Raw genomic sequence first — 23890 nt, 5'->3', positions numbered from 1 at the left:
GCACATGGTAGATCAGCTGACTGGGGCTCGGTTGTCAGGCAGCACATGGTAGATCAGCTGACTGGGGCTCGGTTGTCAGGCAGCACATGGTAGATCAGCTGACTGGGGCTCGGTTGTCAGGCAGCACATGGTAGATCAGCTGACTGGGGCTCGGTTGTCAGGCAGCACATGGTAGATCAGCTGACCGGGGCTCGGTTGTCAGGCAGCACATGACCACCGAGCAGCAAATTACTAGTTTTCCTTCAAAATAATAGTCTCGCACTGAGGATTGTGAAAAAGAATACAAATGGCCGAAATGTGTTACATTTTATTAGGAAATGTTACCAGACTTAGAATTTTGCTAAACCAATATCAAAAAAGGAAAATAGATAATAGCCTTAATAGCACAAATAATATTATAGCATTTACCATATTGACAAGAGCATTGACAATATTAACAATAGCATTGACACTTCAGTCTCCTTTGAACCTAATTTAACACCTGGTTCACATAAAAGGCACATCTCAAAAGGTGGTCCAGGTACGTCACGTCAAGCACAAGTGTCGGGGAGGGAAAGGGGAGGGGCTTTTGTTCTCCATTGCTCTTTTATTGTTCGTCAAGCAAGGGAGGAGCCCAATGACATCATGGATTCCCATCAGACCAACCAGTGGTGTAAAGTACTTATGGGAAAAAAAGTACTACTTAAGTACTGTACTTTACTTTACTATTTACTTTACACTTATCAAGAGAACATCCCTGGTCATCCCTACTGCCTCTGATCTGGAGGACTCACTAAACACAAATGCTTCGTTTGTAAATTATGTCTGAGTGTTGGAGTGTTCCCCTGGCTATCTGTAATGATGTCTGAGTGTTGGAGTGTTCCCCTGACTATCTGTAAATGATGTTGGAGTGTTCCCCTGGCTATCTGTAAATTATGTCTGAGTGTTGGAGTGTTCCCCTGGCTATCTGTAATGATGTCTGAGTGTTGGAGTGTTCCCCTGGCTATCTGTAATGATGTCTGAGTGTTGGAGTGTTCCCCTGGCTATCTGTAATGATGTCTGAGTGTTGGAGTGTTCCCCTGGCTATCTGTAATGATGTCTGAGTGTTGGAGTGTTCCCCTGGCTATCTGTAATGATGTCTGAGTGTTGGAGTGTGTCCCTGGCTATCTGTAATGATGTCTGAGTGTTGGAGTGTTCCCCTGGCTATCTGTACATTATGTCTGAGTGTTGGAGTGTTCCCCTGGCTATCTGTACATTATGTCTGTGTTGGAGTGTTCCCCTGGCTATCTGTACATTATGTCTGTGTTGGAGTGTTCCCCTGGCTATCTGTACATTATGTCTGTGTTGGAGTGTTCCCCTGGCTATCTGTAATGATGTCTGAGTGTTGGAGTGTTCCCCTGGCTATTTGTAATGATGTCTGAGTGTTGGAGTGTGTCCCTGGCTATCTGTAATGATGTCTGAGTGTTGGAGTGTGTCCCTGGCTATCTGTAATGATGTCTGAGTGTTGGAGTGTTCCCCTGGCTATCTGTACATTATGTCTGTGTTGGAGTGTTCCCCTGGCTATCTGTAATGATATCTGAGTGTTGGAGTGTTCCCCTGGCTATCTGTAATGATGTCTGAGTGTTGGAGTGTTCCCCTGGCTATCTGTAATGATGTCTGAGTGTTGGAGTGTTCCCCTGGCTATCTGTAATGATGTCTGAGTGTTGGAGTGTTCCCCTGGCTATCTGTAATGATGTCTGAGTGTTGGAGTGTGACCCTGGCTATCTGTAATGATGTCTGAGTGTTGGAGTGTTCCCCTGGCTATCTGTAATGGTGTCTGAGTGTTGGAGTGTTCCCCTGGCTATCTGTAATGATGTCTGAGTGTTGGAGTGTTCCCCTGGCTATCTGTAATGATGTCTGAGTGTTGGTGTGTTCCCCTGGCTATCTGTAAATGATGTCTGAGTGTTGGAGTTTGCCCCTGGCTATCTGTACATTATGTCTGTGTTGGAGTGTTCCCCTGGCTATCTGTAATGATGTCTGACTGTTCCGGTTTTGAGACCGGGTTAACCAGTGAGAAAAATGATTTATTCTCAGGATGGAACATTTGTAAAATACGGGGAAAATATTCAACCCTAATTTAGACAGATATGATTGAAGCCTGGGCTATAATATAATATAATATTTTACATAGTTCATTGTTGTTTGAAACCCCAGAAGTGTTTAGCAAGCCATGCTGTTGGAAATGTTGATTTAAATGTGTTAAAAGGCTTTTCTAACCATCAATATGATGATCTAGCTAATTAGAAGAGGAAGGGGGAGAGGGGATACCTAGCCAGTTGAACAACTGAATGCACCGAAAAGTGTCTTCTGCATTTAACCCAGCAGCTTCCTCAGTCACCTTGTCCTAGAGAGGTTTACACGGTTATCAAAACAGACATTGTTTTAAGTGTTTCTAAACTCTTAATGAATGATGGAAAAATGACTGGAACCATTTCCTTGTTTGACCATTTAGGTTTTATGGGTAATATGACTCATACTATGGTACTCTACTGCGTTGCATTCTGTCTGAAATGTGTGGTGTATAAATAAAGCTTGATTTGACTCTTATTCTGAAGGTGTATACAAATCCGTGACCCGAAGGTGATTACTTATTCGTGCGTACTTTACAACGGAGTCATTCTAACCGCCTCACGGGAACATTTTCCTAACTACGTTTCACGCTTTTATCAATTTAGGAATCGCAGCGAGAAGACACAGTCTTTAATTTCACAGTGAAAATGGCCTCGATTCGGTTAAATCTGCCAACGTTATTGAATTTCCTCTTAATCTGCGTCACTTTGCTATGGAATAACCGCTGCTGTGTTGTTGCCAAGTGGTATCACAGACCCAACGTTGTGTTGATCCTCACCGATGACTTGGACATCGTTATTGGGGGCATGGTAAATTACTTTACAACATTAGTTTAATCTATTGGTGGTATGTTCGTATAACTAACGTTAGGTTAGACTGCTATGCGCTGATGCGCGCAGTGTTTACCTTTAGCTAACGGTTAGCCTGCAGAGTTAGTTAGATAGTTGCGCCATCACATGTCGCCCAGCTATGTTGAGGGTGTGTTGTTTTGCCAAAGTTGATCATGACCTGCTAGGTTATCTACCCCTCAGGTCTGCCTAGCCCAATCACGTCCCTGATCTCACCAGTCTACAGAACAACCACATGACTGGATGTGTCAAATGTCAGGAGTCCTGCTGATCTAGGATCAGTCTAGATGTTCTTCCATAATGGTCAGATTACATGGACAGGGGGGGACCTGATCTAGGATCAGTCTAGATGTTATTCCATAATGGTTAGATTACATGGACAGGGGGGGACCTGATCTAGGATCAGTCTAGATGTTATTCCATAATGGATCAGATTACATGGACAGGGGGTTACCTGATCTAGGATCAGTCTAGATGTTCTTCCATAATGAATCAGATTACATGGACAGGGGGGACCTGATCTAGGATCAGTCTAGATGTTCTTCCATAATGGATCAGATTACATGGACAGGGGGGACCTGATCTAGGATCAGTCTAGATGTTATTCCATAATGGATCAGATTACATGGACAGGGGGGGACCTGATCTAGGATCAGTCTAGATGTTATTCCATAATGGTTAGATTACATGGACAGGGGGGGACCTGATCTAGGATCAGTCTAGATGTTCTTCCATAATGGATCAGATTACATGGACAGGGGGGGACCTGATCAGCAATCCTACTGTGAGTCTCTTGATACATACGACTACAGCAATAGCTAAAGCTGATGTACCAGTCTCTTCATAAACCTGTGATTAGTTCCTCCTCTCTAAACTGGCCTAAATCCCAAGTCAGACATGTTTTCAGTTAGTTCTATTCTCACCCTATTGATTAGCAGGGCCCTGCTCTCACAGTCCAGGTCTTTGGCCTCCAGTCTGAACTAGTTCACTAGCCACTTTAAACTATGCCACTTTATGTTTACATACCCTACATTACTCATCTCATATGTATAGACTGTACTCTATACCATCTACTGCATCTTGCCTATGCTGTTCTGTACCATCACTCATTCATATATCTTTATGTACATATTCTTTATCCCTTTACACTTGTGTGTATAAGGTAGTAGTTGTGGAATTGTTAGGTTAGATTACTTGTTGGTTATTACTGCATTGTCGGAACTAGAAGCACAAGCAGTAGTTCAGTATGCTGAGTAGGTATACTACAAGTCTGGCCAGGAGACTCTTATGATACTGTTTGATGATGTAATCCAGGTCTTTGGCAGCCAGTCTGAACTAGTTCAGTATGCTGAGTAGGTATACTACAAGTCAGGAGACTCTTGTGATACTGTTTGATGATGTTATCCAGGTACATTTTCAGATTGTATTATTCTAAAGTTTAGATCTGCCAGATGTTGATGAGGATGACAGATCAGTGTGAAATAAGTTACCTGAACAGGTGTGTCTGTGAGGTTTCAGAATGGGACATTATTTTAAATCCTGTATTGTGTTTCTTCAGACCCCACTGAACAAGACCAAGAAGCTGATTGGTGAAGCAGGGATCACCTTTACCAACGCTGTGAGTATCCTGTTTAGAGTTAGGGTTGGTCTCTAACCCTGTGAGTGTCCTGTTCAGAGTTAGGGGTTAGGGTTGGTCTCCAACACTGTGAGTATCCTGTTCAGAGTTAGGGGTTAGGGTTGGTCTCCAACGCTGTGAGTATCCTGTTCAGAGTTAGGGGTTAGGGTTGGTCTCCAACGCTGTGAGTATCCTGTTCAGAGTTAGGGTTGGTCTCCAACACTGTGAGTATCCTGTTCAGAGTTAGGGGTTAGGGTTGGTCTCCAACACTGTGAGTATCCTGTTCAGAGTTAGGGGTTAGGGTTGGTCTCCAACACTGTGAGTATCCTGTTCAGAGTTAGGGGGGTTCCAACGCTGTGAGTATCCTGTTCAGAGTTAGGGTTGGTCTCCAACGCTGTGAGTGTCCTGTTCAGAGTTAGGGGTTAGGGTTGGTCTCCAACACTGTGAGTATCCTGTTCAGAGTTAGGGGTTAGGGTTGGTCTCCAACGCTGTGAGTATCCTGTTCAGAGTTAGGGGTTAGGGTTGGTCTCCAACGCTGTGAGTATCCTGTTCAGAGTTAGGGGTTAGGGTTGGTCTCCAACACTGTGAGTATCCTGTTCAGAGTTAGGGGTTAGGGTTGGTCTCCAACACTGTGAGTATCCTGTTCAGAGTTAGGGGTTAGGGTTGGTCTCCAACGCTGTGAGTATCCTGTTCAGAGTTAGGGGTTAGGGTTGGTCTCTAACACTGTGAGTATCCTGTTCAGAGTTAGGGGTTAGGGTTGGTCTCCAACGCTGTGAGTATCCTGTTCAGAGTTAGGGGTTAGGGTTGGTCTCCAACACTGTGAGTATCCTGTTCAGAGTTAGGGGTTAGGGTTGGTCTCCAACGCTGTGAGTATCCTGTTCAGAGTTAGGGGTTAGGGTTGGTCTCCAACGCTGTGAGTATCCTGTTCAGAGTTAGGGGTTAGGGTTAGTCTCCAACGCTGTGAGTATCCTGTTCAGAGTTAGGGGTTAGGGTTCGTCTCCAACGCTGTGAGTATCCCGTTCAGAGTTAGGGTTGGTCTCCAACGCTGTGAGTATCCTGTTCAGAGTTAGGGGTTAGGGTTGGTCTCCAACACTGTGAGTATCCTGTTCAGAGTTAGGGGTTAGGGTTGGTCTCCAACGCTGTGAGTATCCTGTTCAGAGTTAGGGGTTAGGGTTGGTCTCTAACACTGTGAGTATCCTGTTCAGAGTTAGGGGTTAGGGTTAGTCTCCAACGCTGTGAGTATCCTGTTCAGAGTTAGGGGTTAGGGTTGGTCTCCAACGCTGTGAGTATCCTGTTCAGAGTTAGGGGTTAGGGTTAGTCTCCAACGCTGTGAGTATCCTGTTCAGAGTTAGGGGTTAGGGTTGGTCTCCAACGCTGTGAGTATCCTGTTCAGAGTTAGGGGTTAGGGTTGGTCTCCAACGCTGTGAGTATCCTGTTCAGAGTTAGGGGTTAGGGTTGGTCTCCAACGCTGTGAGTATCCTGTTCAGAGTTAGGGGTTAGGGTTGGTCTCCAACGCTGTGAGTATCCTGTTCAGAGTTAGGGGTTAGGGTTGGTCTCCAACGCTGTGAGTATCCTGTTCAGAGTTAGGGGTTAGGTCTCCAACGCTGTGAGTATCCTGTTCAGAGTTAGGGTTGGTCTCCAACGCTGTGAGTATCCTGTTCAGAGTTAGGGGTTAGGGTTGGTCTCCAACGCTGAGTGTACAGGTCAAGTTTCAAGTCGTATGTACGGGATACATCGTCCAACAAAATGCAGGATCCTTCTGGAGGAGATGGGTGTATGAGGGTTTCAGCAGCAGGACGGGAGATGAATGGGTGTATGAGGGTTTCAGCAGCAGGACGGGAGATGAATGGGTGTATGAGGGTTTCAGCAGCAGGACGGGAGATGAATGGGTGTATGAGGGTTTCAGCAGCAGGACGGGAGATGAATGGGTGTATGAGGGTTTCAGCAGCAGGACGGGAGATGAATGGGTGTATGAGGGTTTCAGCGGCAGGACGGGAGATGAATGGGTGTATGAGGGTTTCAGCGGCAGGACGGGAGATGAATGGGTGTATGAGGGTTTCAGCAGGACGGGAGATGAATGGGTGTATGAGGGTTTCAGCGGCAGGACGGTAGATGAATGGGTGTATGAGGGTTTCAGCGGCAGGACAGGAGATGAATGGGTGTATGAGGGTTTCAACAGCAGGACGGGAGATGAATGGGTGTATGAGGGTTTCAGCAGCAGGACAGGAGATGAATGGGTGTATGAGGGTTTCAGCAGCAGGACAGGAGATGAATGGGTGTATGAGGGTTTCAGCAGCAGGACGGGAGATGAATGGGTGTATGAGGGTTTCAGCAGCAGGACAGGAGATGAATGGGTGTATGAGGGTTTCAGCAGCAGGACGGGAGATGAATGGGTGTATGAGGGTTTCAGCAGCAGGACGGGAGATGAATGGGTGTATGAGGGTTTCAGGAGGACGGGAGATGAATGGGTGTATGAGGGTTTCAGCAGGACGGGAGATGAATGGGTGTATGAGGGTTTCAGCAGCAGGACGGGAGATGAATGGGTGTATGAGGGTTTCAGCAGCAGGACGGGAGATGAATGGGTGTATGAGGGTTTCAGCAGCAGGACGGGAGATGAATGGGTGTATGAGGGTTTCAGCGGCAGGACAGGAGATGAATGGGTGTATGAGGGTTTCAGGAGGACGGGAGATGAATGGGTGTATGAGGGTTTCAGCAGGACGGGAGATGAATGGGTGTATGAGGGTTTCAGCAGCAGGACGGGTGATGAATGGGTGTATGAGGGTTTCAGCAGGACAGGAGATGAATGGGTGTATGAGGGTTTCAGCAGGACGGGAGATGAATGGGTGTATGAGGGTTTCAGCAGGACGGGAGATGAATGGGTGTATGAGGGTTTCAGCAGCAGGACGGGAGATGAATGGGTGTATGAGGATTTCAGCAGCAGGACTGGAGATTAATGGGTGTATGAGGGTTTCAGCAGCAGGACGGGAGATGAATGGGTGTATGAGGGTTTCAGCAGCAGGACGGGAGATGAATGGGTGTATGAGGATTTCAGCAGCAGGACTGGAGATTAATGGGTGTATGAGGGTTTCAACAGCAGGACGGGAGATGAATGGGTGTATGAGGGTTTCAGAGGCAGGACGGGAGATGAATGGGTGTATGAGGGTTTCAGCAGGGACGGGAGATGAATGGGTGTATGAGGGTTACACTACACCAGGAGACATGCTGATGGGAGTATGTTGTCCCAGCAGAGCCAGCATCCTAACAGTTAGACTTGGTGCTAGGGTTATCTTACCTGATGGGAGTGTGTTGTTGTGTTGACCCCAGTTTGTCGCCAGCCCACTGTGCTGTCCCAGCAGAGCCAGCATCCTAACAGGGAAGTATCCTCATAACCACCATGTGATCAACAACACTCTGGAGGGGAACTGCAGCAGCACAGCCTGGCAGAAGACCCAGGAGCCCAAGACCTTCCCTGCTCTACTGCAGGCCTACGCTGGCTACCAGACCTTCTTCGCTGGGAAGTACCTCAACCAGGTAACTACACCTCACCAACTCTACCACTAACCCTACGCTGGTTACCAGACCTTCTACACTGGGAAGTACCTCAACCAGGTAAATATACCTCACCAACTCTACCACTAACCCTACACTGGCTACCAGACCTTCTACACTGGGAAGTACCTCAACCAGGTAACTACACCTCTACCACCTAACTCTACCACTAACCCTACGCTGGCTACCAGACCTTCTACACTGGGAAGTACCTCAACCAGGTAACTACACCTCTACCACCTAACTCTACCACTAACCCTACGCTGGCTACCAGACCTTCTACACTGGGAAGTACCTCAACCAGGTAAATATACCTCACCAACTCTACCACTAACCCTACGCTGGTTACCAGACCTTCTACACTGGGAAGTACCTCAACCAGGTAAATACACCTCTACCACCTAACTCTACCACTAACCCTACGCTGGTTACCAGACCTTCTACACTGGGAAGTACCTCAACCAGGTAAATACACCTCTACCACCTAACTCTACCACTAACCCTACGCTGGTTACCAGACCTTCTACACTGGGAAGTACCTCAACCAGGTAAATATACCTCTACCACCTAACTCTACCACTAACCCTACGCTGGCTACCAGACCTTCTACACTGGGAAGTACCTCAACCAGGTAAATATACCTCACCAACTCTACCACTAACCCTACGCTGGCTACCAGACCTTCTACACTGGGAAGTACCTCAACCAGGTAACTACACCTCACCAACTCTACCACTAACCCTACGCTGGCTACCAGACCTTCTACACTGGGAAACTGCCTCTGTCTGTGTTTCAGTATAGAAACTGCCTCTGTCTCTGTGTTTCAGTATAGAAACTGTCTCTGTTTCAGTATAGAAACTGCCTCTGTTTCAGTATAGAAACTGCCTCTGTCTCTGTTTCAGTATAGAAACTGCCTCTGTCTCTGTTTCAGTATAGAAACTGCCTCTGTCTCTGTGTTTCAGTATAGAAACTGCCTCTGTCTCTGTGTTTCAGTATGGAAACTGCCTCTGTCTCTGTTTCAGTATAGAAACTGCCTCTGTCTCTGTTTCAGTATAGAAACTGCCTCTGTCTCTGTTTCAGTATAGAAACTGCCTCTGTCTCTGTTTCAGTATAGAAACTGCCTCTGTCTCTCTGTTTCAGTATAGAAACTGCCTCTGTCTCTGTTTCAGTATAGAAACTGCCTCTGTCTCTGTGTTTCAGTATAGAAACTGCCTCTGTCTCTGTGTTTTAGTATAGAAACTGCCTCTGTCTCTGTTTCAGTATAGAAACTGCCTCTGTCTCTGTTTCAGTATAGAAACTGCCTCTGTCTCTGTTTCAGTATAGAAACTGCCTCTGTCTCTGTGTTTCAGTATGGAAACTGCCTCTGTCTCTGTGTTTCAGTATAGAAACTGCCTCTGTCTCTGTGTTTCAGTATAGAAACTGCCTCTGTCTCTGTGTTTCAGTATAGAAACTGCCTCTGTCTCTGTGTTTCAGTATAGAAACTGCCTCTGTCTCTGTTTCAGTATAGAAACTGCCTCTGTCTCTGTTTCAGTATAGAAACTGCCTCTGTCTCTGTGTTTCAGTATAGAAACTGTCTCTGTCTCTGTTTCAGTATAGAAACTGCCTCTGTCTCTGTGTTTCAGTATAGAAACTGCCTCTGTCTCTGTGTTTCAGTATAGAAACTGCCTCTGTCTCTGTGTTTCAGTATAGAAACTGTCTCTGTCTCTGTTTCAGTATAGAAACTGCCTCTGTCTCTGTGTTTCAGTATAGAAACTGCCTCTGTCTCTGTTTCAGTATAGAAACTGCCTCTGTCTCTGTTTCAGTATAGAAACTGCCTCTGTCTCTGTGTTTCAGTATAGAAACTGCCTCTGTCTCTGTGTTTCAGTATAGAAACTGCCTCTGTCTCTGTGTTTCAGTATAGAAACTGCCTCTGTCTCTGTGTTTCAGTATGGAAACTGCCTCTTTCTCTGTTTCAGTATGGGAACCCAGATGCAGGAGGAGTGGAACACGTTCCTCTGGGATGGGACTACTGGGTCGGACTGGTGAGACTACATTATACACTATATTACTAACGTCACTACATCAGTCTAGACTCTGGTGAGGACAACACGTCGCCTCAGCAGTCTAGTGAGTCTAATCTAATAGTCCACTTTGACCCCCAGAGACGTATTTCTGCCAGTATTCCTGACTCATTAATCAACTGTCCTTCGTCTGCTGCTCGCTCTGTCCTGTTTTTTTCCTCTGGGAACGAAAATCACATCAATCAAAGATTGTTGACATACCTTGTTTACTATATCTGCAAGGGTAACTGAGGCTAGAGGTCACTAGAGGTCAGGATCAGGAGAATGTTGAGAATGTTCCGGCAGAAACACGACGTACAACTTTATCTCCTCTGTAGTCTACTGAATCTAGAAACACTACAGACAACTTTATCTCCTCTGTAGTCTACTGAATCTAGAAACACTACAGACAACTTTATCTCCTCTGTAGTCTACTGAATCTAGAAACACTACAGTCAACTTTATCTCCTCTGTAGTCTACTGAATCTAGAAACACGACGGACAACTTTATCTCCTCTGTAGTCTACTGAATCTAGAAACACTACAGACAACTTTATCTCCTCTGTAGTCTACTGAATCTAGAAACACTACAGACAACTTTATCTCCTCTGTAGTCTACTGAATCTAGAAACACGACGGTCAACTTTATCTCCTCTGTAGTCTACTGAATCTAGAAACACGACGGACAACTTTATCTCCTCTGTAGTCTACTGAATCTAGAAACACTACAGACAACTTTATCTCCTCTGTAGTCTACTGAATCTAGAAACACGACGGACAACTTTATCTCCTCGGTAGTCTACTGAATCTAGAAACACTACAGACAACTTTATCTCCTCTGTAGTCTACTGAATCTAGAAACACTACAGACAACTTTATCTCCTCTGTAGTCTACTGAATCTAGAAACACGACGGACAACTTTATCTCCTCTGTAGTCTACTGAATCTAGAAACACTACGGTCAACTTTATCTCCTCTGTAGTCTACTGAATCTAGAAACACGACGGACAACTTTATCTCCTCTGTAGTCTACTGAATCTAGAAACACTACAGACAACTATCTCCTCTGTAGTCTACTGAATCTAGAAACACTACAGACAACTTTATCTCCTCTGTAGTCTACTGAATCTAGAAACACTACAGACAACTATCTCCTCTGTAGTCTACTGAATCTAGAAACACGACGGTCAACTTTATCTCCTCTGTAGTCTACTGAATCTAGAAACACTACAGTCAACTTTATCTCCTCTGTAGTCTACTGAATCTAGAAACACTACAGTCAACTTTATCTCCTCTGTAGTCTACTGAATCTAGAAACACGACGGTCAACTTTATCTCCTCTGTAGTCTACTGAATCTAGAAACACTACAGACAACTTTATCTCCTCTGTAGTCTACTGAATCTAGAAACACGACGGTCAACTTTATCTCCTCTGTAGTCTACTGAATCTAGAAACACTACAGACAACTTTATCTCCTCTGTAGTCTACTGAATCTAGAAACACTACAGACAACTATCTCCTCTGTAGTCTACTGAATCTAGAAACACTACAGACAACTATCTCCTCTGTAGTCTACTGAATCTAGAAACACTACAGACAACTATCTCCTCTGTAGTCTACTGAATCTAGAAACACTACAGACAACTTTATCTCCTCTGTAGTCTACTGAATCTAGAAACACTACAGACAACTTTATCTCCTCTGTAGTCTACTGAATCTAGAAACACTACAGACAACTATCTCCTCTGTAGTCTACTGAATCTAGAAACACTACAGACAACTTTATCTCCTCTGTAGTCTACTGAATCTAGAAACACTACAGACAACTATCTCCTCTGTAGTCTACTGAATCTAGAAACACGACGGTCAACTTTATCTCCTCTGTAGTCTACTGAATCTAGAAACACTACAGTCAACTTTATCTCCTCTGTAGTCTACTGAATCTAGAAACACGACGGTCAACTTTATCTCCTCTGTAGTCTACTGAATCTAGAAACACGACGGTCAACTTTATCTCCTCTGTAGTCTACTGAATCTAGAAACACTACAGTCAACTTTATCTCCTCTGTAGTCTACTGAATCTAGAAACACGACGGTCAACTTTATCTCCTCTGTAGTCTACTGAATCTAGAAACACGACAGTCAACTTTATCTCCTCTGTAGTCTACTGAATCTAGAAACACGACGGACAACTTTATCTCCTCTGTAGTCTACTGAATCTAGAAACACTACAGACAACTTTATCTCCTCTGTAGTCTACTGAATCTAGAAACACTACAGACAACTTTATCTCCTCTGTAGTCTACTGAATCTAGAAACACTACAGACAACTTTATCTCCTCTGTAGTTTACTGAATCTAGAAACACTACAGACAACTTTATCTCCTCTGTAGTCTACTGAATCTAGAAACACTACAGACAACTTTATCTCCTCTGTAGTCTACTGAATCTAGAAACACTACAGACAACTTTATCTCCTCTGTAGTCTACTGAATCTAGAAACACTACAGACAACTTTATCTCCTCTGTAGTCTACTGAATCTAGACACACGAAGATCAACTTTATCTCCTCTGTAGTCTACTGAATCTAGAAACACTACAGACAACTTTATCTCCTCTGTAGTCTACTGAATCTAGAAACACGACAGACAACTTTATCTCCTCGGTAGTCTACTGAATCTAGAAACACTACAGACAACTTTATCTCCTCTGTAGTCTACTGAATCTAGAAACACGACGGACAACTTTATCTCCTCGGTAGTCTACTGAATCTAGAAACACTACAGACAACTTTATCTCCTCTGTAGTCTACTGAATCTAGAAACACGACGGTCAACTTTATCTCCTCTGTAGTATACTGAATCTAGAAACACGACGGACAACTTTATCTCCTCTGTAGTCTACTGAATCTAGAAACACGACGGACAACTTTATCTCCTCTGTAGTCTACTGAATCTAGAAACACTACAGACAACTTTATCTCCTCTGTAGTCTACTGAATCTAGAAACACTACAGACAACTTTATCTCCTCTGTAGTCTACTGAATCTAGAAACACTACAGACAACTTTATCTCCTCTGTAGTCTACTGAATCTAGAAACACTACAGACAACTTTATCTCCTCTGTAGTCTACTGAATCTAGAAACACTACGGACAACTTTATCTCCTCTGTAGTCTACTGAATCTAGAAACACCACAGACAACTTTATCTCCTCTGTAGTCTACTGAATCTAGAAACACGACGGACAACTTTATCTCCTCTGTAGTCTACTGAATCTAGAAACACCACAGACAACTTTATCTCCTCTGTAGTCTACTGAATCTAGAAACACTACAGACAACTTTATCTCCTCTGTAGTCTACTGAATCTAGAAACACGACGGACAACTTTATCTCCTCTGTAGTCTACTGAATCTAGAAACACTACAGACAACTTTATCTCCTCTGTAGTCTACTGAATCTAGAAACACTACAGACAACTTTATCTCCTCTGTAGTCTACTGAATCTAGAAACACTACAGACAACTTTATCTCCTCTGTAGTCTACTGAATCTAGAAACACTACAGACAACTTTATCTCCTCTGTAGTCTACTGAATCTAGAAACACTACAGACAACTTTATCTCCTCTGTAGTCTACTGAATCTAGAAACACGACGGACAACTTTATCTCCTCTGTAGTCTACTGAATCTAGAAACACGACAGACAACTTTATCTCCTCTGTAGTCTACTGAATCTAGAAACACTACAGACAACTTTATCTCCTCTGTAGTCTACTGAATCTAGAAACACGACGGACAACTTTATCTCCTCTGTAGTCTACTGAATCTAGAAACACTACAGACAACTTTATCTCCTCTGTAGTCTACTGAATCTAGAAACACTACAGACAACTTTATCTCCTCTGTAGTCTACTGAATCTAGAAACACTACAGACAACTTTATCTCCTCTGTAGTCTACTGAATCTAGAAACACGACGGACAACTTTATCTCCTCTGTAGTCTACTGAATCTAGAAACACTACAGACAACTTTATCTCCTCTGTAGTCTACTGAATCTAGAAACACGACAGACAACTTTATCTCCTCTGTAGTCTACTGAATCTAGAAACACGACGGACAACTTTATCTCCTCTGTAGTCTACTGAATCTAGAAACACTACAGACAACTTTATCTCCTCTGTAGTCTACTGAATCTAGAAACACTACAGACAACTTTATCTCCTCTGTAGTCTACTGAATCTAGAAACACGACGGTCAACTTTATCTCCTCTGTAGTCTACTGAATCTAGAAACACTACAGTCAACTTTATCTCCTCTGTAGTCTACTGAATCTAGAAACACTACAGACAACTTTATCTCCTCTGTAGTCTACTGAATCTAGAAACACGACGGACAACTTTATCTCCTCTGTAGTCTACTGAATCTAGAAACACGACAGACAACTTTATCTCCTCTGTAGTCTACTGAATCTAGAAACACTACAGACAACTTTATCTCCTCTGTAGTCTACTGAATCTAGAAACACGACGGTCAACTTTATCTCCTCTGTAGTCTACTGAATCTAGAAACACTACAGACAACTTTATCTCCTCTGTAGTCTACTGAATCTAGAAACACTACAGACAACTTTATCTCCTCTGTAGTCTACTGAATCTAGAAATACTACAGACAACTTTATCTCCTCTGTAGTCTACTGAATCTAGAAACACGACAGACAACTTTATCTCCTCTGTAGTCTACTGAATCTAGAAACACGACGGTCAACTTTATCTCCTCTGTAGTCTACTGAATCTAGAAACACTACAGACAACTATCTCCTCTGTAGTCTACTGAATCTAGAAACACTACAGACAACTTTATCTCCTCTGTAGTCTACTGAATCTAGAAACACGACGGTCAACTTTATCTCCTCTGTAGTCTACTGAATCTAGAAACACTACAGTCAACTTTATCTCCTCTGTAGTCTACTGAATCTAGAAACACTACAGACAACTTTATCTCCTCTGTAGTCTACTGAATCTAGAAACACTACAGACAACTTTATCTCCTCTGTAGTCTACTGAATCTAGAAACACTACAGACAACTTTATCTCCTCTGTAGTCTACTGAATCTAGAAACACGACGGACAACTTTATCTCCTCTGTAGTCTACTGAATCTAGAAACACTACGGTCAACTTTATCTCCTCTGTAGTCTACTGAATCTAGAAACACGACGGACAACTTTATCTCCTCTGTAGTCTACTGAATCTAGAAACACTACAGACAACTATCTCCTCTGTAGTCTACTGAATCTAGAAACACTACAGACAACTATCTCCTCTGTAGTCTACTGAATCTAGAAACACTACAGACAACTTTATCTCCTCTGTAGTCTACTGAATCTAGAAACACTACAGTCAACTTTATCTCCTCTGTAGTCTACTGAATCTAGAAACACTACAGTCAACTTTATCTCCTCTGTAGTCTACTGAATCTAGAAACACGACGGTCAACTTTATCTCCTCTGTAGTCTACTGAATCTAGAAACACTACAGACAACTTTATCTCCTCTGTAGTCTACTGAATCTAGAAACACGACGGTCAACTTTATCTCCTCTGTAGTCTACTGAATCTAGAAACACTACAGACAACTTTATCTCCTCTGTAGTCTACTGAATCTAGAAACACTACAGACAACTATCTCCTCTGTAGTCTACTGAATCTAGAAACACTACAGACAACTATCTCCTCTGTAGTCTACTGAATCTAGAAACACTACAGACAACTATCTCCTCTGTAGTCTACTGACTCTAGAAACACGACAGTCAACTTTATCTCCTCTGTAGTCTACTGAATCTAGAAACACTACAGACAACTTTATCTCCTCTGTAGTCTACTGAATCTAGAAACACTACAGACAACTATCTCCTCTGTAGTCTACTGAATCTAGAAACACTACAGACAACTTTATCTCCTCTGTAGTCTACTGAATCTAGAAACACTACAGACAACTATCTCCTCTGTAGTCTACTGAATCTAGAAACACGACGGTCAACTTTATCTCCTCTGTAGTCTACTGAATCTAGAAACACTACAGTCAACTTTATCTCCTCTGTAGTCTACTGAATCTAGAAACACGACGGTCAACTTTATCTCCTCTGTAGTCTACTGAATCTAGAAACACGACGGTCAACTTTATCTCCTCTGTAGTCTACTGAATCTAGAAACACTACAGTCAACTTTATCTCCTCTGTAGTCTACTGAATCTAGAAACACGACGGTCAACTTTATCTCCTCTGTAGTCTACTGAATCTAGAAACACGACAGTCAACTTTATCTCCTCTGTAGTCTACTGAATCTAGAAACACGACGGACAACTTTATCTCCTCTGTAGTCTACTGAATCTAGAAACACTACAGACAACTTTATCTCCTCTGTAGTCTACTGAATCTAGAAACACTACAGACAACTTTATCTCCTCTGTAGTCTACTGAATCTAGAAACACTACAGACAACTTTATCTCCTCTGTAGTCTACTGAATCTAGAAACACTACAGACAACTTTATCTCCTCTGTAGTCTACTGAATCTAGAAACACTAGACAACTTTATCTCCTCTGTAGTCTACTGAATCTAGAAACACTACAGACAACTTTATCTCCTCTGTAGTCTACTGAATCTAGAAACACTACAGACAACTTTATCTCCTCTGTAGTCTACTGAATCTAGAAACACTACAGACAACTTTATCTCCTCTGTAGTCTACTGAATCTAGAAACACTACAGACAACTTTATCTCCTCTGTAGTCTACTGAATCTAGAAACACTACAGACAACTTTATCTCCTCTGTAGTCTACTGAATCTAGAAACACTACAGACAACTTTATCTCCTCTGTAGTCTACTGAATCTAGAAACACTACAGACAACTTTATCTCCTCTGTAGTCTACTGAATCTAGACACACGAAGATCAACTTTATCTCCTCTGTAGTCTACTGAATCTAGAAACACTACAGACAACTTTATCTCCTCTGTAGTCTACTGAATCTAGAAACACGACAGACAACTTTATCTCCTCGGTAGTCTACTGAATCTAGAAACACTACAGACAACTTTATCTCCTCTGTAGTCTACTGAATCTAGAAACACGACGGACAACTTTATCTCCTCGGTAGTCTACTGAATCTAGAAACACTACAGACAACTTTATCTCCTCTGTAGTCTACTGAATCTAGAAACACGACGGTCAACTTTATCTCCTCTGTAGTATACTGAATCTAGAAACACGACGGACAACTTTATCTCCTCTGTAGTCTACTGAATCTAGAAACACGACGGACAACTTTATCTCCTCTGTAGTCTACTGAATCTAGAAACACTACAGACAACTTTATCTCCTCTGTAGTCTACTGAATCTAGAAACACTACAGACAACTTTATCTCCTCTGTAGTCTACTGAATCTAGAAACACTACAGACAACTTTATCTCCTCTGTAGTCTACTGAATCTAGAAACACTACAGACAACTTTATCTCCTCTGTAGTCTACTGAATCTAGAAACACTACAGACAACTTTATCTCCTCTGTAGTCTACTGAATCTAGAAACACTACGGACAACTTTATCTCCTCTGTAGTCTACTGAATCTAGAAACACCACAGACAACTTTATCTCCTCTGTAGTCTACTGAATCTAGAAACACGACGGACAACTTTATCTCCTCTGTAGTCTACTGAATCTAGAAACACCACAGACAACTTTATCTCCTCTGTAGTCTACTGAATCTAGAAACACTACAGACAACTTTATCTCCTCTGTAGTCTACTGAATCTAGAAACACGACGGACAACTTTATCTCCTCTGTAGTCTACTGAATCTAGAAACACTACAGACAACTTTATCTCCTCTGTAGTCTACTGAATCTAGAAACACTACAGACAACTTTATCTCCTCTGTAGTCTACTGAATCTAGAAACACTACAGACAACTTTATCTCCTCTGTAGTCTACTGAATCTAGAAACACTACAGACAACTTTATCTCCTCTGTAGTCTACTGAATCTAGAAACACTACAGACAACTTTATCTCCTCTGTAGTCTACTGAATCTAGAAACACGACGGACAACTTTATCTCCTCTGTAGTCTACTGAATCTAGAAACACGACAGACAACTTTATCTCCTCTGTAGTCTACTGAATCTAGAAACACTACAGACAACTTTATCTCCTCTGTAGTCTACTGAATCTAGAAACACGACGGACAACTTTATCTCCTCTGTAGTCTACTGAATCTAGAAACACTACAGACAACTTTATCTCCTCTGTAGTCTACTGAATCTAGAAACACTACAGACAACTTTATCTCCTCTGTAGTCTACTGAATCTAGAAACACTACAGACAACTTTATCTCCTCTGTAGTCTACTGAATCTAGAAACACGACGGACAACTTTATCTCCTCTGTAGTCTACTGAATCTAGAAACACTACAGACAACTTTATCTCCTCTGTAGTCTACTGAATCTAGAAACACGACAGACAACTTTATCTCCTCTGTAGTCTACTGAATCTAGAAACACGACGGACAACTTTATCTCCTCTGTAGTCTACTGAATCTAGAAACACTACAGACAACTTTATCTCCTCTGTAGTCTACTGAATCTAGAAACACTACAGACAACTTTATCTCCTCTGTAGTCTACTGAATCTAGAAACACGACGGTCAACTTTATCTCCTCTGTAGTCTACTGAATCTAGAAACACTACAGTCAACTTTATCTCCTCTGTAGTCTACTGAATCTAGAAACACTACAGACAACTTTATCTCCTCTGTAGTCTACTGAATCTAGAAACACGACGGACAACTTTATCTCCTCTGTAGTCTACTGAATCTAGAAACACGACAGACAACTTTATCTCCTCTGTAGTCTACTGAATCTAGAAACACTACAGACAACTTTATCTCCTCTGTAGTCTACTGAATCTAGAAACACGACGGTCAACTTTATCTCCTCTGTAGTCTACTGAATCTAGAAACACTACAGACAACTTTATCTCCTCTGTAGTCTACTGAATCTAGAAACACTACAGACAACTTTATCTCCTCTGTAGTCTACTGAATCTAGAAATACTACAGACAACTTTATCTCCTCTGTAGTCTACTGAATCTAGAAACACGACAGACAACTTTATCTCCTCTGTAGTCTACTGAATCTAGAAACACGACGGTCAACTTTATCTCCTCTGTAGTCTACTGAATCTAGAAACACTACAGACAACTATCTCCTCTGTAGTCTACTGAATCTAGAAACACTACAGACAACTTTATCTCCTCTGTAGTCTACTGAATCTAGAAACACGACGGTCAACTTTATCTCCTCTGTAGTCTACTGAATCTAGAAACACTACAGTCAACTTTATCTCCTCTGTAGTCTACTGAATCTAGAAACACTACAGACAACTTTATCTCCTCTGTAGTCTACTGAATCTAGAAACACTACAGACAACTTTATCTCCTCTGTAGTCTACTGAATCTAGAAACACTACAGACAACTTTATCTCCTCTGTAGTCTACTGAATCTAGAAACACGACGGACAACTTTATCTCCTCTGTAGTCTACTGAATCTAGAAACACTACAGACAACTTTATCTCCTCTGTAGTCTACTGAATCTAGAAACACTACAGACAACTTTATCTCCTCTGTAGTCTACTGAATCTAGAAACACTACAGACAACTTTATCTCCTCTGTAGTCTACTGAATCTAGAAACACGACGGACAACTTTATCTCCTCTGTAGTCTACTGAATCTAGAAACACTACAGACAACTTTATCTCCTCTGTAGTCTACTGAATCTAGAAACACTACAGACAACTTTATCTCCTCTGTAGTCTACTGAATCTAGAAACACGACGGTCAACTTTATCTCCTCTGTAGTCTACTGAATCTAGAAACACGACGGACAACTTTATCTCCTCTGTAGTCTACTGAATCTAGAAACACGACGGACAACTTTCTCTCCTCTGTAGTCTACTGAATCTAGAAACACTACAGACAACTTTATCTCCTCTGTAGTCTACTGAATCTAGAAACACTACAGACAACTTTATCTCCTCTGTAGTCTACTGAATCTAGAAACACTACGGACAACTTTATCTCCTCTGTAGTCTACTGAATCTAGAAACACCACAGACAACTTTATCTCCTCTGTAGTCTACTGAATCTAGAAACACGACGGACAACTTTATCTCCTCTGTAGTCTACTGAATCTAGAAACACCACAGACAACTTTATCTCCTCTGTAGTCTACTGAATCTAGAAACACTACAGACAACTTTATCTCCTCTGTAGTCTACTGAATCTAGAAACACGACGGACAACTTTATCTCCTCTGTAGTCTACTGAATCTAGAAACACGACAGACAACTTTATCTCCTCTGTAGTCTACTGAATCTAGAAACACGACAGACAACTTTATCTCCTCTGTAGTCTACTGAATCTAGAAACACTACAGACAACTATCTCCTCTGTAGTCTACTGAATCTAGAAACACGACGGACAACTTTATCTCCTCTGTAGTCTACTGAATCTAGAAACACTACAGACAACTTTATCTCCTCTGTAGTCTACTGAATCTAGAAACACGACAGACAACTTTATCTCCTCTGTAGTCTACTGAATCTAGAAACACGACAGACAACTTTATCTCCTCTGTAGTCTACTGAATCTAGAAACACGACAGACAACTTTATCTCCTCTGTAGTCTACTGAATCTAGAAACACTACAGACAACTATCTCCTCTGTAGTCTACTGAATCTAGAAACACGACGGACAACTTTATCTCCTCTGTAGTCTACTGAATCTAGAAACACTACAGACAACTTTATCTCCTCTGTAGTCTACTGAATCTAGAAACACGACAGACAACTTTATCTCCTCTAGTCTACTGAATCTAGAAACACGACGGACAACTTTATCTCCTCTGTAGTCTACTGAATCTAGAAACACTACAGACAACTATCTCCTCTGTAGTCTACTGAATCTAGAAACACTACAGACAACTTTATCTCCTCTGTAGTCTACTGAATCTAGAAACACGACGGTCAACTTTATCTCCTCTGTAGTCTACTGAATCTAGAAACACTACAGTCAACTTTATCTCCTCTGTAGTCTACTGAATCTAGAAACACTACAGACAACTTTATCTCCTCTGTAGTCTACTGAATCTAGAAACACTACAGACAACTTTATCTCCTCTGTAGTCTACTGAATCTAGAAACACTACAGACAACTTTATCTCCTCTGTAGTCTACTGAATCTAGAAACACGACGGACAACTTTATCTCCTCTGTAGTCTACTGAATCTAGAAACACTACAGACAACTTTATCTCCTCTGTAGTCTACTGAATCTAGAAACACTACAGACAACTTTATCTCCTCTGTAGTCTACTGAATCTAGAAACACTACAGACAACTTTATCTCCTCTGTAGTCTACTGAATCTAGAAACACGACGGTCAACTTTATCTCCTCTGTAGTCTACTGAATCTAGAAACACTACAGTCAACTTTATCTCCTCTGTAGTCTACTGAATCTAGAAACACTACAGACAACTTTATCTCCTCTGTAGTCTACTGAATCTAGAAACACTACAGACAACTTTATCTCCTCTGTAGTCTACTGAATCTAGAAACACGACGGACAACTTTATCTCCTCTGTAGTCTACTGAATCTAGAAACACTACAGACAACTTTATCTCCTCTGTAGTCTACTGAATCTAGAAACACTACAGACAACTTTATCTCCTCTGTAGTCTACTGAATCTAGAAACACGACGGACAACTTTATCTCCTCTGTAGTCTACTGAATCTAGAAACACTACAGACAACTTTATCTCCTCTGTAGTCTACTGAATCTAGAAACACTACAGACAACTTTATCTCCTCTGTAGTCTACTGAATCTAGAAACACGACGGTCAACTTTATCTCCTCTGTAGTCTACTGAATCTAGAAACACGACGGACAACTTTATCTCCTCTGTAGTCTACTGAATCTAGAAACACTACAGACAACTTTATCTCCTCTGTAGTCTACTGAATCTAGAAACACTACAGACAACTTTATCTCCTCTGTAGTCTACTGAATCTAGAAACACGACGGTCAACTTTATCTCCTCTGTAGTCTACTGAATCTAGAAACACGACGGACAACTTTATCTCCTCTGTAGTCTACTGAATCTAGAAACACGACGGACAACTTTCTCTCCTCTGTAGTCTACTGAATCTAGAAACACTACAGACAACTTTATCTCCTCTGTAGTCTACTGAATCTAGAAACACTACAGACAACTTTATCTCCTCTGTAGTCTACTGAATCTAGAAACACTACAGACAACTTTATCTCCTCTGTAGTCTACTGAATCTAGAAACACTACGGACAACTTTATCTCCTCTGTAGTCTACTGAATCTAGAAACACCACAGACAACTTTATCTCCTCTGTAGTCTACTGAATCTAGAAACACGACGGACAACTTTATCTCCTCTGTAGTCTACTGAATCTAGAAACACCACAGACAACTTTATCTCCTCTGTAGTCTACTGAATCTAGAAACACTACAGACAACTTTATCTCCTCTGTAGTCTACTGAATCTAGAAACACGACGGACAACTTTATCTCCTCTGTAGTCTACTGAATCTAGAAACACGACAGACAACTTTATCTCCTCTGTAGTCTACTGAATCTAGAAACACGACAGACAACTTTATCTCCTCTGTAGTCTACTGAATCTAGAAACACGACGGACAACTTTATCTCCTCTGTAGTCTACTGAATCTAGAAACACTACAGACAACTTTATCTCCTCTGTAGTCTACTGAATCTAGAAACACTACAGACAACTTTATCTCCTCTGTAGTCTACTGAATCTAGAAACACTACAGACAACTTTATCTCCTCTGTAGTCTACTGAATCTAGAAACACGACGGACAACTTTATCTCCTCTGTAGTCTACTGAATCTAGAAACACTACAGACAACTTTATCTCCTCTGTACTCTACTGAATCTAGAAACACTACAGACAACTTTATCTACTCTGTAGTCTACTGAATCTAGAAACACGACGGACAACTTTATCTCCTCTGTAGTCTACTGAATCTAGAAACACTACGGACAACTTTATCTCCTCTGTAGTCTACTGAATCTAGAAACACTACGGACAACTTTATCTCCTCTGTAGTCTACTGAATCTAGAAACACTACGGACAACTTTATCTCCTCTGTAGTCTACTGAATCTAGAAACACGACGGACAACTTTATCTCCTCTGTAGTCTACTGAATCTAGAAACACTACAGACAACTTTATCTCCTCTGTAGTCTACTGAATCTAGAAACACTACAGACAACTTTATCTCCTCTGTAGTCTACTGAATCTAGAAACACTACAGACAACTTTATCTCCTCTGTAGTCTACTGAATCTAGAAACACGACGGACAACTTTATCTCCTCTGTAGTCTACTGAATCTAGAAACACGACGGACAACTTTATCTCCTCTGTAGTCTACTGAATCTAGAAACACTACAGACAACTTTATCTCCTCTGTAGTCTACTGAATCTAGAAACACTACAGACAACTTTATCTCCTCTGTAGTCTATACAGGAGAGGAACTCTAGGTACTACACTGTCTGTTCTATACAGGAGAGGAACTCTAGGTACTACACTGTCTGTGTTCTATACAGGAGAGGACCTCTAGGTACTACACTGT

At 42.0% G+C, this 23890-nt stretch overlaps 1 protein-coding gene across 3 annotated transcripts in view; it reads left to right on the top strand.

The window, feature by feature from the left end:
* Nucleotides 1–2505: 2505 nt before the first annotated feature.
* gnsa (glucosamine (N-acetyl)-6-sulfatase a) overlaps nt 2506–23890 on the top strand; it is a 40952-nt gene continuing 19567 nt past the window's right edge. For 2 of the 3 annotated variants that reach the window (XM_071331579.1, XM_071331578.1), the window contains exons 1-4: nt 2506–2897; nt 4495–4554; nt 7876–8082; nt 10056–10121. In XM_071331579.1, the coding sequence (XP_071187680.1) occupies nt 2736–2897; nt 4495–4554; nt 7876–8082; nt 10056–10121 (495 nt within the window). In that variant the 5' untranslated portion in view covers nt 2506–2735. The remainder of the gene's footprint in view (nt 2898–4494; nt 4555–7875; nt 8083–10055; nt 10122–23890) is intronic. The other variant, XM_071331577.1, reaches the window with a different exon arrangement.

The sequence above is a fragment of the Salvelinus alpinus genome, chromosome 11 (genome assembly GCF_045679555.1).
Source record: "Salvelinus alpinus chromosome 11, SLU_Salpinus.1, whole genome shotgun sequence".
Taxonomy (NCBI): domain Eukaryota; kingdom Metazoa; phylum Chordata; class Actinopteri; order Salmoniformes; family Salmonidae; genus Salvelinus; species Salvelinus alpinus.
This window is presented reverse-complemented; position numbering and strand designations above follow the sequence as displayed.